Raw genomic sequence first — 14,545 nt, 5'->3', positions numbered from 1 at the left:
TTTTTTATGTTTTTTTTCACACAATGTCACAGCACGTACATTAAATATCGACCTCTATAACTTATAAAGTGAGGCAAGAGATGCCAGGTAACGGTGGGCCCGCGACCCTCACACCAAAGGTTACACCATAGGATGATTAGATAGAGGACGGCCCTGTCAGCCAGGCGCCGTGGATGTCATTTCATGGAGTTTGTGTAGCATGGCTGGTAACAGCAAGCAGAGAGGCGGTGATGATGCAGAAGAAACGGTGTGTTGTGTAAGCAAAAGGTCCATCGGGGGTCTTCCCATGACAAGAACTGCTATGTTGCTGTCTCCTCAACTCTAAAAAGTTGCCCATGAGCATAAATCTGTGGTATACAGCTGAGACCAGTGCTTAGGGCCAACGTTGTCTGCATTATTCAGTGTTTTCCCAGTCAGGAGGAATATATATATTTATGTATATGTACAGTGTACACAGACAGAGATTGGGAGCACAATCTATGCTGCTGGACATAGAGGTAACCACTAGCATTCCTCTATTGTGAGGCAGATAAACTCCTGGATGCACTTCCTATACTGCTGCTCTGTGGGGCTGCTGCTGTGGTATTGACCTGGTTGCCCCAGCGGAGCTTCTGCCTCCCGCATCTCCTCGTTCATCCGTGCCAGGCGCAGTCTGGAGGAGAGGACAGACAGACCTTGCCTTTTAAAAAAATCGCTGATCTAAACAGTTGGAAAGTTTTGAAACTTCAAACAGCTGGGGGTCGAGAAGAGTGAAGAGGACTCACAGGGTGACGATGTCTGCGTTGGCAGCTTGGACTGCGATGCTCAGGGGGTCGTGACCCTGCTCGTCCACCTCAGTCTGCGATGCTCCTCTCTTCAGGAACAGACACACCTGACTGAACGTCAGCAGACACGGAGATGAGATTCATGCTGCAGTATCGGGTAAATCAAACACTGTCAGTACACACATGTAGCTACAACAACCCCCAGGAGGACACAGCACGCAGCGCCCCAACTCCCAACCCAGACTCAGCCACTGCCACCCCACAAAACTGGTCTACCAGAACCCAGGATTGAACCGGAAACCTCTGGTCCGACGTGAAATGAGCTATTTCAGCACGGGCAGCCGTTCTGTTTCTCACCCAGTGTGTCCCAGATCGGTGGCGTGATGCAGGGGTCCTCTGCCTCTCATGTCCCTCTGGTTCACGTCGGCTCCGTTCTGTAGCAGGAACTCACAGGCTATTAAAGAGCCCTGACAGAAACACAGAAAGCTCTTTTTAGAATTTAGAACCAGTATAACTGGGTATCACTGGGGAGGTTTTGGTACAGGGTTGTCTCACCCCCATCACAGCCTGAATCAGCGGAGTCTTTCCCTCTTCCTCCTCACTCGCAGCATGTATATCTGCACCATGAGCCAGCGCCTCTGCCATGAGCGGTAGGTTGTGGAGACGTGAGGCCCGGTGGAGCAGTGCCCCGGGGTGCAGTTCCCTCGGGTCTTCAGGGTCAGAGGGCACCTCTTGTTCGATTTCTACCTCACCGCTGGACGACTCCTCTGACTCCTCCTCTGAGGGTCGACCAGCAAAGGTGGCATCGACGTGAACAAATATTATAATTGTAAGTAAGAAAAGTACATATAAAGATATATAAAATGTTCAGAACCACACTCACCTTCCTCTGTGACGCTGTCCACCACTGAGCCAAACACCAGGATGTCTGTGCTGCCGTCAGTGCTTCCTCCCAGGCCGCTGTCGCTGCTGAGACCTGCGGGGCCAAACATCGCCAAGCCATGGACACGTTAATGATTTTAAAGGCCAAACTGTGCGACTCACCATCACTGGTGTTAGCAGCCGCGGTTAATTTCTATCACACATCTTATATAAATTCAAAAGTGTTATCGGTGCTAAGAACTTACTGCGAGGACCAGAACCCGTATCAAAGTAGGAAAACAGTGAATCCAGCTCATCTGGACAGAAGAGAGAGTCCCGGCGAAACTTGGCTGCAGCTGCTGCAAAGTAAAATAAAAACGAAATTAAAGGTTCAGTAAAGGCTACACTGATTATTATTCTCCAGCAAGATGGTGGAGCAGCAGTCTAGTACCCCCACAGGAGGACATGTGTTACTGACGAGTAATATCTATTTCAATGCTGACCTGCAGACAGGTTGGCGGGTGAAGCTGTGCCCGGTTCGTAGCGATGGTATTTCCGGCGGGCTTTGTGTGGAGCCCGTACAGAGCTGCTGTGTCGGTGGCACTTCTTCACTGTCCACGGCCGGGATTTCCTCTCGCCCTCCACCAGTGCTTCGCTGCCACTTATCTTCTTTAGGAAACGTTTCTCCACGTATTTGGATTTGATCCAGGCTTCTTTCTCCTGTCTGAATCAAGATGACAAACATTACAAAAAGCTATTGTTAATCTGGGCATTTTTATAACGACAGAGCCCAAAGTTACATATGAAAGTCTGTTATGTAAGATTAAATCCAAACAAACCTTGAACTGGACGGTCCGGGTTTTTTGGCTCCCAGCTCTTCACAGGCTCCCTCATAAATCTGATTGATCACAGTGTTGCCCAGTTCACACATCAGCTAAACAAGAGAGGAAGGAGGACGATGTCAGCAAACTGAGCCAGAAATAGAAGAATGAATCCTTCAAAATACAGAAGATAAAAAAGGCAGTCCTTAAAAATTACCTTAAGTAATTCTGGCTCCCACGAGTCCAACGTTAGTGAGCGGACTTTAGAGCAATGGACACCTAAACTCCTGATTGAAAAGAGGGAGAGAAAGAATCCACATTACTAAGAGAGGGGAGCCATTAAAATGTTTTCATCAATATTTAATCACCTTATTTGTGAATATTAAAATAAAAAAATCAAGCTGAGAGTTCATACCTGTGGATCCCGGAGCACTCTATGCACAGCAGGATTCCCAGGTTGATGGAGGCCCAGCAGGGGGCGCTCTGTCCACAGTCGCAGCACAGTTCATTGCCTGGGAGGCTCTGCACCCTTTGGAGCAGGCTTTCCCCGCCTCCCCGGGCCCCCCTGTCGGCCCTCTCCCCCCGATCTCTGAGCTCGCTTGCCGAGTCGATGCTGCTGGTGGAGGGTGAGGCCGTCCGGTCCAGACGCTGCGGGGACAGGCAGCCCCGTCAGAAACAACGCCGCCGTGTCTGTCGACAGGCGTGTGTGTCGGCGTGTCTCCTCACCTCGATGTAATAGTTGTCAGTGATGTCTTTGTAAGCAGAGGCGATGCTGGCCTGGACCGCCTGTATCCACGCCTGTCGCAGCTTCTCAGACTCGGCCTGCAGCATGCAGCTCCTGCAGACACAACACTCTTAGTGGCACAAAGCCGCACACTGGAGGAATTTAGGGAGGCCAACACTCACTTTGTGGGGGAAACCACCTCGAAACAGAACCTCCTCTCGTTGTCCTCACAGGGTTTGACAGAACACAACCTCAGATCCTCCACCACCACGGTCAGGGAATCCTGCAACGGCGCCGCTGACAGTTAATATCCACCACTTACTGCAACGCAGCTGTGTTTGCCAGGAATATGCCACTCATGTGATTTACTGTGATGTCAGTAAAGAACTGCACCTTGAGCTTCTTTTGGTAGACCAGCTGGCTGTTCTGTATTGAAAACCATCGCCTTCAAACAGAAATAAGACACAAGATTACACATCAATTTTTATCTGACCAATTTCTTCTCATTTTCATTTACCTGTTCCAGGTCTTGAAAGCGTTGCTCGCCCTCTTGAAGAGGTACCCCTCCATCACCACGCCGTTGGGTGCATCTACATTGAATTCCAACTTGGGATCGTCATAAGAAAAATCCTGATGGAGAAAAGAAAAGGGGCTGAATAATAATCCTGCCGTCTGCAACCGCCCATTTAAATTCCTAAAATTGGGAAATTTCATGGCTTTATTATGTGTAAAATTGTATCTATGCTGTGGATAAACTGAACTGAAGATGGCATCAGCTGACTCCGTGTGGTCTAAGTGTCCACTTCTGCACATCCAGGGAAACAGAAATGACGTTTCATCAATAATCTGTTGTTTTGTGGGTTTAGAAACTGTGCAGTGATTTCCCTATGAAGTGAAAGTGCCCCACATCTGATGAGCCACACTCTCAATCAGTTCATTGGTTTACCTTTCAAAAAACACCTGAAAGTCCACCTCTCTGTCAGCAAAATCTATTTCTCTGTGGGGATTTTCTTCCACACAATATTGAATTTCCAAAGGAAACCCTTCCAAACCCAGAGGCCACCTGTTCAGCCAGGTGAGAAACTGGCTGAGGTTAGGTTTCACTGGACGCTGTGGGTTTGCAAAGGTAATCTGAGGAAGGGAAGATGACCACGAAAGCAGAATTCACTTTTATAGAGTCGTATCATTCAACACAGATGTACTTTACTGTTCACTTATTTGCTGATAGTATCGATACCATAATAGTCAAATCACAGCTTGATTAGAAATCATGACTTTTGTGTATTTCCTTGAGAGAAACGTGGCAAAAAAGATACCCCCCCCCCCCCCCATTACATCATTTTGTATTTGAAACATAAGATGTCAAGACAGAATAATACTCAGGATTTAAATAAAGTAAGTTAATATTGTTAGATTTCTCTCATCAACATCAAACATTTTATCCTGACTGAACAGTAAAATACCTCCAGCATCAGAACACCCAACCTAGTTTCAGCCATATTTTAAGATGAACTAATTAATACAAGCAAGACTTTAATATAAGTATTATAGGTCAGAAATGCTCGTTCTCACCAAGGTGTCGTCCACTCTGTCAAATATCCTCATCTTAACGTCCAAAAACATGTCAAACTCCGCGATAAAACCTGATTTAACCAACTTTCCTGAATCCCGCAGAATATTATTCATTTGGATCATTTCACCAGGTTCAGCGGGGCCCGACACGCGTGCGTCCTGACGCGAGTGCGACTGGAAGTGCGCGCTCGTGGCGTTCCTTCACGCGGCGCCACCTGCCGCACGCTCCTGGCTCGCGCTCCTGGCTCGCGCTCCTGCCGCGTGGGTCTCATTATCATACAGCTGCGGGGTTTGATTTCACAGCCGCGAGCCGCGCGCGCGGCGCCGAGTCCGCCCTCCTGGCCCTCTGAAGGGCGCCGCGGTCACGGAGCCATCTGTGTGCGGCTCCCCGCACTGTTGCTGCCTAATCAGGCCGATGTTATGGCTCCCCGAACACTTTAAATCATCCGGAGCCGCAGCGCCAACAGGGGGTTGTAAACCTGATCACCAACGGTCCCTAAACAAGTGTTTGTTAATATCTGCGCATGCATTAACTATTTTTTGTACATTTTTCGGACACAAAAATGTCAAACTATTCTCGTTTTTGTCTGTTTTATACCTTATTTTCACTTATAACTTGATATTAAAAGCTTTATTGGAGTGTTTAAAGCTGTTTTCACTGCTTGCAAAACGTTTTTTTTTTTTCTGACATGATCTTTAGCTTCTTCGTGCGCTTGTTTTCCCTCTGATTTAACATTTAGCACACCACATTTGTAAAATCAAAACCCAGATATACACTTGCTCAAATACACTTTGCTACATTTTTGATCCGTTCGATTTAGATTTTTAGTTTGCTATTTAGCATAAATTCCTTTCAGGGTGCAGCAATCAGATTATATTTATCAGTAGATTAAATCAAATAAACTGAAGCAATAAAACAGCCACATGTCTGTCTGCAGTCGTTTCCCCACAGTCTGTACAACTCTGTCTGAAAAAGCAAACACAGAAACAAACACAAAGGAGGAGGACAGTTCTGAGGCCTCAAACCTCGGGGGAGCCATAATGAAGTCCTGCACACATAAAATGCTTTTAAGAACGAGGGAGCGTGGGATCAAAGAAGGAGAGGAGGCACTTCCATCCTGGCATGGTGGCTGAGTACTGAGGCATGTTTCTCAGAAACCAAAGGTGATGCCCCCCCACCCCCATCTGTGCTTTGTGCCATTTCCTTGCTGGTGATTAGCAGGTTAATTAAGTTAAAAGCATAACTTGATAAAACTGAGCTTCAGGAGATTAAAGAAAGATCAGACCTTGAACCAGAGTCAGAACTCACCTGCATCAGAGTCTGTGGTTGGAACATGATGGTGGATCAAATCAGGAGAGAGAAAGAGAGACATTAGCATTAATAAAGATTCACCTTATGGATTTTCTTTTGCAACATAAAGACAGATATGTTGATACGGAACTGGACAATCGGTGCAGCCCTACAGCTGCTCTGAGTCTTAACAGATACAACTAACTCAGGCCGAGCGGACGGCAGGAGTCAGCCAGAAAATCACCCAAAGGTTTGACTTCTCGGAAACAATGAACAAGATAACTTGTATGAGTATTTGGGAACAAAACCAACTTCCCTTTTAAACCTTCCGTTTTTAAAAGAAAAACGTTGACAGGATGCAACTGTGTTCTGTATCACTGTCAGAGCTACACGCAGCACCACAGAGCTCCAGGATTCTTTGAAGATATGGCCGTGCTGTTGTAATACACGCTGAGGATTTGGCGTAATCTCACAGAAACACTGCAAAAGAGGCTCCTTGGCAGCACACGTTGCTCTAAAACTGAACACGTCAGTCCCGTGTGGTGGGTTTTTTACATTTCAAACTGCATCAAAGTTGTCTCTTGAGCTCATCTTTTCTGTTTTTCCTCTTGTCTTTTACAAAAGTCCAGGCTGATTTTAAGAAAAAGTGAATGTAGGTAAAAGAGGAGAAGAAGGAGAGTGTATATGCTTAAAGCATCTCTCTCACCCGTTGCTGAATCAGGGCGTGCTTGTGCTCCATCTCTCTCTTCTCCACGGCCGAGTCGATGACCAGCTGGTCCAGCTGCACACAGCAAACAGCAGGGGGCGCCAGTTGACTTCAGGGTAGGTAAAGTCAGGCGCTTTCAAAAGACACTTCAAAAAGCATCCGCCTGCACGGGTTCGCTCTCACCTGCGCAGCCAGTTTTTTCATGTAGGGGTCGATCTCATCCAGGATGTTGTATCCTTGCTGGAACAGCGTGTACTGGGCGCGCATGAAGGACAGCATCTGCAGAGGCAGACATGAGGATGCAGTCACACAGGAAGACAATACACACTGAGATGATGAAATTCACGCTGAGATGATGAAAAGGCAGAATAAGACTCACCGCATCCAGGATCTCAAACTTCTTCTTCGCCTGAAGAACATTGATCTGCCAAAAAAACCATGTTTTTATTTTGTCTCTGAATGAGAGAGTCGCCTATTATTGTTGTTATTGTTGGGTAATGTTTCCAAAGAAAGTGCTGTAAAATTGAGCTCAGCTCAGCTGCTGCCTGTCAGCGGCACCATCTGAATATTTTAAAAGAAAAGAGCATGTGTGTTTCACCTGTAGAACATAGTCCAGCGCCAGGTGTCTGAAGGCTTTGCGGCTCAGGATCAGGGCCTGCGTGGCCTCTTCTGCCTCGTGCACCTTGTTTCTCGGTGCCTGGGCATTCTTCACCTGAGCCAGCTCCATTTCTTCACGCACGCGGTCAAACTGCTTCTTAGTGTCCTTGAATTTGCGAATATCCCTGGAAAAAATGTAGAATTGGAAGATGTGGAGATTCCACATCAGGAGATGTCTATATATTTACGTAATCTTTGACTGGATACTCACTCTTTAATGAAAGTATGAAGCTGCTGCTTGATAGACCTCTGAGCCTGGTCAAACAAAATCTGTGAACGGAAGAATGAACAGAGGTGCGAAAATGAGTGATCTATTGACAGTTTTCAGACGGTAGTGACTAACTCTCACCACCAGGTGGCAGCAAGAACCCTTCCGCACTGTTTCTGGAGCAGATTGTGCCACAGGCAGAGAAGAAAAAGGAGAAATGTGGACATGCACACACGTGTGAGCTGCTGCCTCAACAGATTCTGCTCAACCTCGCAGGCTTACAGATTTCTCCCTCGCTTATCTTAACTAACATCTTTTATTTCAGCCATTGTACCACAATTATTTTACACAATGAGCTCATCTCTAAGGATTGAGAATCTGAACAGTCCCCATCTGTATTCTAGTCCACGCTGCTCGCCAGAGACATGGCTGCCCACAGACCTTTTATCACTGATGTCTAAACACATGTCCCCTTTTTTTCTGCATGTCTGTGAACAGGAACATCTCAGCACACACACACAGAAAACACACACACACACACAATGGCCTGAGATTAAAGTGCCATTGTCTCATATAGCTACATACATTATATATTCTCTGCTAAGGCTTGAGATCCTTGGACACAGACATCAGGATTACAGCATTTGTGTGTCTGTTATTATTTTCTTGTGCGAGTGTTTGAAGCGATGAGTTTGCTTTAGTGGACAGGTTATTGAGGAGATTATCGAGCTTCCAGCACTCCCAGCACGTCACCATGGTAAATGGTTGCTAATGCAGAACGGAATTACAAACGGAATTAAAAAAGGGAGCAAAATGAAGGCGTCCTCCATCAATTCATGTATGCATGTAGCAGAGCTCTGGAGATCAGAGTGAGGGAGCGGGCAGCCCGTGGCGAAGGGTAAGTGACGGAGAAGAGGATGGAGACGGGTGACAAGGCTGAGCGAAGGAAGCAGGTGAAGTGAAGTCGCCTTGTGAGGAAAAAAATGTGGGCCGTCTCATAAATCTGACCACTGGAACAACTGTGCAGATACTGGAAAGGAACTCAACAAGGGGCAGATTATACTGGTGCGATGCAGCGGATGGGTCCCGTCTAGCTCACTGTGCTTTAATTTGATCTGAAAAGAGATTTAAAGTCAACAGGCCTGACCTTGCTGGAGCGCAATAAAGCCCTAAGGGGCATTAATGAAAAATAGGGGAAAGAGATCAAGCCAGATTACAGCTGGTGTAGCAGGAGAGAGGAGCAGAAAAGAAATCAGACAGGCAGGAACCATCAGCAGAACTGGGCCAAAAAGGATCACAAAACCAGAACATAAGACCTGTCGGTCGTTCGCAAGAGCCTCAACCTCACAACCTTGGTTACCATCTGTGAGACTTTGGAGCTCACTCCAGCCCTGTTTGCTTTAAACACATACTTTAACCTGCCTGATTCCAATTACAACCAACTCAAAACACACATTTATACTGCCTGTAGTCACACACACACTCCCAAATATGAACATTTGTTTGGAGCTGCCTTAAGGTCAAAGCAACCGATGTGGAGAACAAGCGTCTTCATCGCACTTAGTCATTGAGGGCAATATGAATAAATATGTGTGTGCGTGTGTGTTTTTGTGTGTGTTCAGCGGCTGCACACATATGGTGAGGCATGTGGTTTAAATCAGACACACCTCTGGCCTGGCCTGTGTGGGATGGATTCACTGGTAGACGGAGGTCACAGTTCCGTGTGTGTGTGTGTGTGTGTGTGTGTGTGTGTGTGTGTGTGTGGGTGGGTGTGTCCTATCAACACCCCACCTCTGACCTATGACTAAAGGTGATGTGTTTCTTACCATGTGGTAGTTGACGATTTCCTGGAGGCTCTCTCCGCACTTCTCGAGGCATTCCTACACACACACACACACCACACACACACACACACGCATTAGTGCTGTCCAGCACTGCCTTAGTGGTTTATGGATCTTAGGACTCCAGGGTCCAACAGCTACTGTGAGTTCTAAACAAGTCAAAGTTTTTTTTATATCGGAAGGAAAATTATAAAAAATGCTGCGATCTTATTGTACACTTTTACCCGCAACACCCAAATGTGCCTCTGTGGAGTTGAAAACAACACTGCGCGGTGTGTTTTAGCGCATAGCAGGGCGACATCTGTGAGGAGAGGAAATAGCCCGAATGTTTTTGTTAATGGAGCCCATAAAACAGATTTCATGTCTCTTTGAATACGACCGTGTTTCATGCTTCCTGTGTGCATGTGGTCACGCCTGTCACTTTTAAAACAGCTGGATGACTCGGTGCCTGCACGCTACTGTTTACACTGGTGTGTTTACGTTCCTCCAGTGCAGAGCTGCACCGGTTGTTGAGGAGGCCTCTGCAGCAAGCGCTCAGACGCCAGCTGTGCTCACCGATATCGTCTCCTCTTTCTTGCACTGCTGCGACAGATCCTTGATGCCGTTGACGAAGAGCTTGTTGGCGCTGACGTAGGCCCGGCCGGCTTCTATCATCCCACTGCAGAGCTTCACCAGCTGGTGGAAGACGCGGAAATAATCATTATAAAAGCGCAACAAAAAAAGCATTCTATTTACAGAGCTCTCACATAATACTCAGTTATTAATAGAGTCGCATGAAAAATTAAACGAAGCTTCAAAGGATTTGGAGTTCTGAATAATCCCGACGTCTGGATCCGAATCGCGGCTATTTAAAGAGATCCGTCTGTTGTCCAAATGAAAAGCGGAACAATTATAAAACATCCAAAACAGGAGACAATGAGTTGGATCAGGTGCACATTTCTTCTGTTTGCATCTTCCATCCATCCATCCTGGTGCTTATCCCAGCAGTCTCTGTGCAAGATGCAGGGATCCACACTAGACAGGTCACCAGTCCATCACACACACACACACACACACACACACACACACACACACAGATGGGAACCATGCAAACTCTGCACGGTCCAGGATCTGGAACCTTCCGAGGGGGCTGTGCTAATCAGCGCTCCACTTTGCCGCCCCTGGCGCTAAATTAGACCAAAATTTCGTCTTTATGCTGAACACTTGAAATAATAATTGAAGAGCTACATTAATCAGCACCCCAGCTGGACCAAGATTATATCTGTAAAACTCAGTAAAGCTGTTTAATGGACGAGATCTTTCAGTCTAAACCAGCACGGTAAAACAGCCTGAGCAGCCTTGACGTCATCGGCGAGGGATACTCCAAGCGCGACCCAAAATTCTCGGTTTTTAAAAAGGCTTTTGAGCCACTGCTGTAGACTCAGCCTCATAAAAGCAAAAAAACCCACTTGTAAACATGCACCGTTTATTACCAGGTGCAGACAGGCTGCAGCCACAGAGTGTTATTCAACGCACCGACTGGCAGCCAGGACACATTCCCACTTTACAGCGTGTGTGTGTGTGTGTGTGTGTGTGTGGTGGAAGGATGATGGGTGGAAGTTCAGTAAACCTTTAATCTCGCAGGAGTTCCTGAGAGTATTTTGATTTTCCGGGCGGCTGCACAACCGAGAGCATCCACGTTTCACCGGAGAGTCACATGACGTTAATCAAGCTGTGGGATTTGTCCAATGGTGGAACGTCAGGGACAGTCCAGACGGATCCCCACACAACTGGGGATAACCACAGCTGAGATGATGCAGCGAACTGGACTCCTAACAGCGCTTAACCCTTAACACAAACCCCACCCTGCTCTTTCCTTTAAGCGTTCCCCATGCAAATACAAGAAGAGTGAGATTTATCTAAGTATTAATGACCCCCCCCCACACACACACGCTCAGCGGGAGCACTCCATTCCAAACTGGGGATGAATCTACACCATCACACAGGACCAGTGAGGGGCGTGGCCACCAGGCTTGTGTCTTCCCTTCAGTTAGGAGAAGAGCAGCCATCAATCCTCATTTGGCTCAAAACGAAGGAGATATTTCAATAATAGAAAAATCACATTTAACTCATATTATTAGGAAAGAGCCATCGGTGGTGATCAGGAATGAGCTGTGATAAACTAAAAGATGATATATGCTCATACAACACCGATTTTTCTCCAGAAACACGACGGAAGGATAAAAAAAACCTGATTTAATTGTACTTTCCAGGCGTGCGTGTGGTCGTACCTTGTCGAGTTTTGCTTCAATCTCCACCACATCTGTCTCCACATCGTCGATGCCAGCCCTGTGGAGAGAAGACAAACACCAGATGATGACGGGCTTCAAACAAACCAGAGAAAATGACGCTAAGCTAAAAACCATAGCAGTCAGAAGTGATCCCACACTGCTCCTGCTGAGAAAGATTTAGACGTTTCCGTCACTAAAAGCTGAATTTAACTTCATCCTCTCCTAACACGATTCACTAAGTCTACTTTTTTTGTCAGATGCAAAGTCTAAACATTGGCTTCTATTCTGTAACAAACGATTGCTGATGAGCAACAATATATGAGCACAGTGATTTATTAAAAACACTATTTCACCCTGGTTGAACATTAAGGCACAATCAGTCGTCTTGCATCAGGGTCGCAAACACTTGACCATTTCTTCTGCAGACGGGTTCGACAAAGGCATCAATCTGGGAGATTAGTGCTGCAAAATCAATAAATGACATCATGCAGGGACACGGAACGCCACTCCATTATCTACAAGGTGAGCTGCCAAAAGAGCCGGCGGCTGCACAAAAGGGCCCTCGCTCACCAAAATACAAATAACGAGGTCCAGATCGAGGCTTCCTCCTTTTATGAAGACAATGGGACCTGACAGACTTCAGCACTTTGACGGCAGGCTTCCTGAGTGTGTGTCTGAGGTGGTTTGAATGGGGAAGAAGTCTTCACCACACGTCCCCGAGGGGCCTTCTTCCATTAGTGTGTAACATTAGTTGTTATGGTAACTCCTTGCATGTCAGTCTGGAATGTTGCATTATATCTATTTTTTTAAATTTCTATTAGGCACTAGTGCTGTCAGATGATTTCAGATCTGATTAATCACCATATAAATGTGCTAGCAAAATCCCAGGGAATAAAAAGATAAGTGCAAAAAGCAGATATACACCATTAAAAAAGATCTATGATTATTCTGGCTATCCGAGGAAGTGTTGAATTTATTCCTTCAAGCCGAGTGTCAATGTCACACCCCGTACATGCTGGAACATCGTTCATCAGAGAGCCAAAACCTCTGGGTGCGATGATGATCTCATCCTACAGTATGGCCCCACCCTCCACTTCAGCTATTTTCTGGAGCTGGAATTGGACGAAGAAGCATTTTGCACCTGTTACACGGTTTTAAAAAAAAAACATTTCCAGAATTCCTTTCAGTTCCTGAATGTTTTCCTGAATGCCCGGAGATGTCAGCTGTGTTCTGAGCCGCTTTGCACCTGATGTGACCGACACACGCAGACACGTGTGTGGTCTCCATGATGCTAAAGAGGCAACGGCTGAGGAAGTGTTGCTGTTTTTACGCGGCGCGTGAATTAGCCCGTCCATTAGTTAGCTGCAAACCCAAACACTCTGTGTCAAACACGTTCAATCAAGCGTATAAGCTTTTTACAGGCCTGTCGAGTGTCGGGAATCCCACACGGCCAATAAACAAGGATGCCCTGGCGACATTTGATACAGGAGCAGTGGACCTCTTATTGATTGAAGCCCTTCAGAACAGTTGTCTGTCTTAAATTATGCTTCTGTTTACCTGCAGAATCGTGTTCTTTATTTTATACAGTGGCCCATAAATTGGATAGAGTAGATCTGTAAAAGGGAGCAGACCAGTGGGAACATGATGCACGTGTCTTCAAAGGGCAAATTTCCTCATATGGCTGCTAACCAGCCACACGTGCCTTCGACTGTGAGCTCGGCATCATTTAAAAAGAGCTCTTCCGGTCTGATATGGATTACGCACAGCCTTCATAATCAATATACTAATCAGGCTGTCACCCCTCGAGTAAAACACTAAATAATGCAGATGCAAACGTGTGCCTCTGAGACGTGCGTAAGCTTGTCCTCACCCGTCCTCGTTAATACTCCACAAATTGTGCAGAATCTGAGCTATTAGAGGATTTACTAGCTTGTGGATAATGCTGCTAGACATAATGGCTGGATCAAAATAACAAGGCGACGAGGAAGGAGAGAACCTGCACCGCTGTGCGCTCTTGTCTCAGTGATGCGTGAATATCTTTCTTTAGTGCACGTGTTTAGATTTGTGCATGTGTGTGTGTGAGAGAGACCACTGCAGGACCAGTCCAAAGCCACTCCGCTCACGATGAAGTTGATGCAGCTCAGTCTGGCGGGGGGGAGGGGGGATGGGCTCATACGCTGCCGGTGCACACTGTACATGCTCTGACATCACCACTACGGGGGGGAGGGGGAATCACATGCACAAGCTCCACGTGCGCTTCCATCAGCCCCAACATTCACCCACATGGGTGTACCGATTCTATTCCTGTCCTCCGCCCTGTGTGCATGTGTGTGTGTGTGTGTGTGTGTACTCTAGCGTGATGCTTGCGTGGATATGTCGCATGACACGAGATGGACTGTGTGCGTGTACACAGGCTCACGGGCCCCCCCATCTCTTTCCAACTTGATGTGTCACACGGCATCACGTCCACATCAGCACCACTTGCAGGACCAGAGGGACATGGAAGACAGCACAACAAGTTGTCTCATAGCAGACAAACCTGTTACCAAAGGCTAAAACAGTCAGCGCTAACAGATGTTAGCCACACATTCACTGGAAGGGACGTGATACACGAGCGTTTGACATTTTGTGAGTAAAATGCATTTTAAAAATAGATATAACGTGATGTGACAGTGAACGGGTTGGAAATTCAATCAAAGGCATCGGTGGGATGTGCACGTGTGCCCGGATCGATCTTAATTTAAGCTCAAGCTAATGAGAGCCACTGGCCTGTAATGATGGCATTGTACATGCGCGGACCCGCGGGTAACAAATGTGCATTTTATGGGAT

General features: G+C 46.7%; 1 protein-coding gene across 3 annotated transcripts in view; it reads right to left on the bottom strand.

Annotated features, from left to right (window-relative positions):
* Positions 1-14,545, bottom strand: part of acap3b (ArfGAP with coiled-coil, ankyrin repeat and PH domains 3b) — a 31,597-nt gene that overhangs the window by 3,731 nt on the left and 13,321 nt on the right. For 2 of the 3 annotated variants that reach the window (XM_057029177.1, XM_057029179.1), the window contains exons 2-24: positions 11,716-11,773; positions 10,001-10,120; positions 9,431-9,484; positions 7,608-7,666; positions 7,338-7,521; positions 7,119-7,163; positions 6,923-7,018; positions 6,740-6,814; positions 6,052-6,063; positions 3,688-3,800; positions 3,564-3,615; positions 3,353-3,453; positions 3,173-3,284; positions 2,862-3,094; positions 2,664-2,733; positions 2,465-2,559; positions 2,129-2,349; positions 1,892-1,984; positions 1,648-1,749; positions 1,320-1,543; positions 1,122-1,231; positions 765-875; positions 591-652 (exon numbers count right to left, since the gene is read on the bottom strand). In XM_057029177.1, coding sequence (XP_056885157.1) covers positions 591-652; positions 765-875; positions 1,122-1,231; positions 1,320-1,543; positions 1,648-1,749; positions 1,892-1,984; positions 2,129-2,349; positions 2,465-2,559; positions 2,664-2,733; positions 2,862-3,094; positions 3,173-3,284; positions 3,353-3,453; positions 3,564-3,615; positions 3,688-3,800; positions 6,052-6,063; positions 6,740-6,814; positions 6,923-7,018; positions 7,119-7,163; positions 7,338-7,521; positions 7,608-7,666; positions 9,431-9,484; positions 10,001-10,120; positions 11,716-11,773 — 2,402 coding nt within the window. The remainder of the gene's footprint in view (positions 1-590; positions 653-764; positions 876-1,121; positions 1,232-1,319; positions 1,544-1,647; positions 1,750-1,891; positions 1,985-2,128; positions 2,350-2,464; positions 2,560-2,663; positions 2,734-2,861; positions 3,095-3,172; positions 3,285-3,352; positions 3,454-3,563; positions 3,616-3,687; positions 3,801-6,051; positions 6,064-6,739; positions 6,815-6,922; positions 7,019-7,118; positions 7,164-7,337; positions 7,522-7,607; positions 7,667-9,430; positions 9,485-10,000; positions 10,121-11,715; positions 11,774-14,545) is intronic. The other variant, XM_057029178.1, reaches the window with a different exon arrangement.

Source organism: Takifugu flavidus, chromosome 4 (genome assembly GCF_003711565.1).
Source record: "Takifugu flavidus isolate HTHZ2018 chromosome 4, ASM371156v2, whole genome shotgun sequence".
NCBI classification, from domain to species: Eukaryota; Metazoa; Chordata; class Actinopteri; order Tetraodontiformes; family Tetraodontidae; genus Takifugu; species Takifugu flavidus.
Note: the sequence above shows the minus strand (reverse complement) of the source record. Positions and strands in the feature narration are given on the sequence as shown.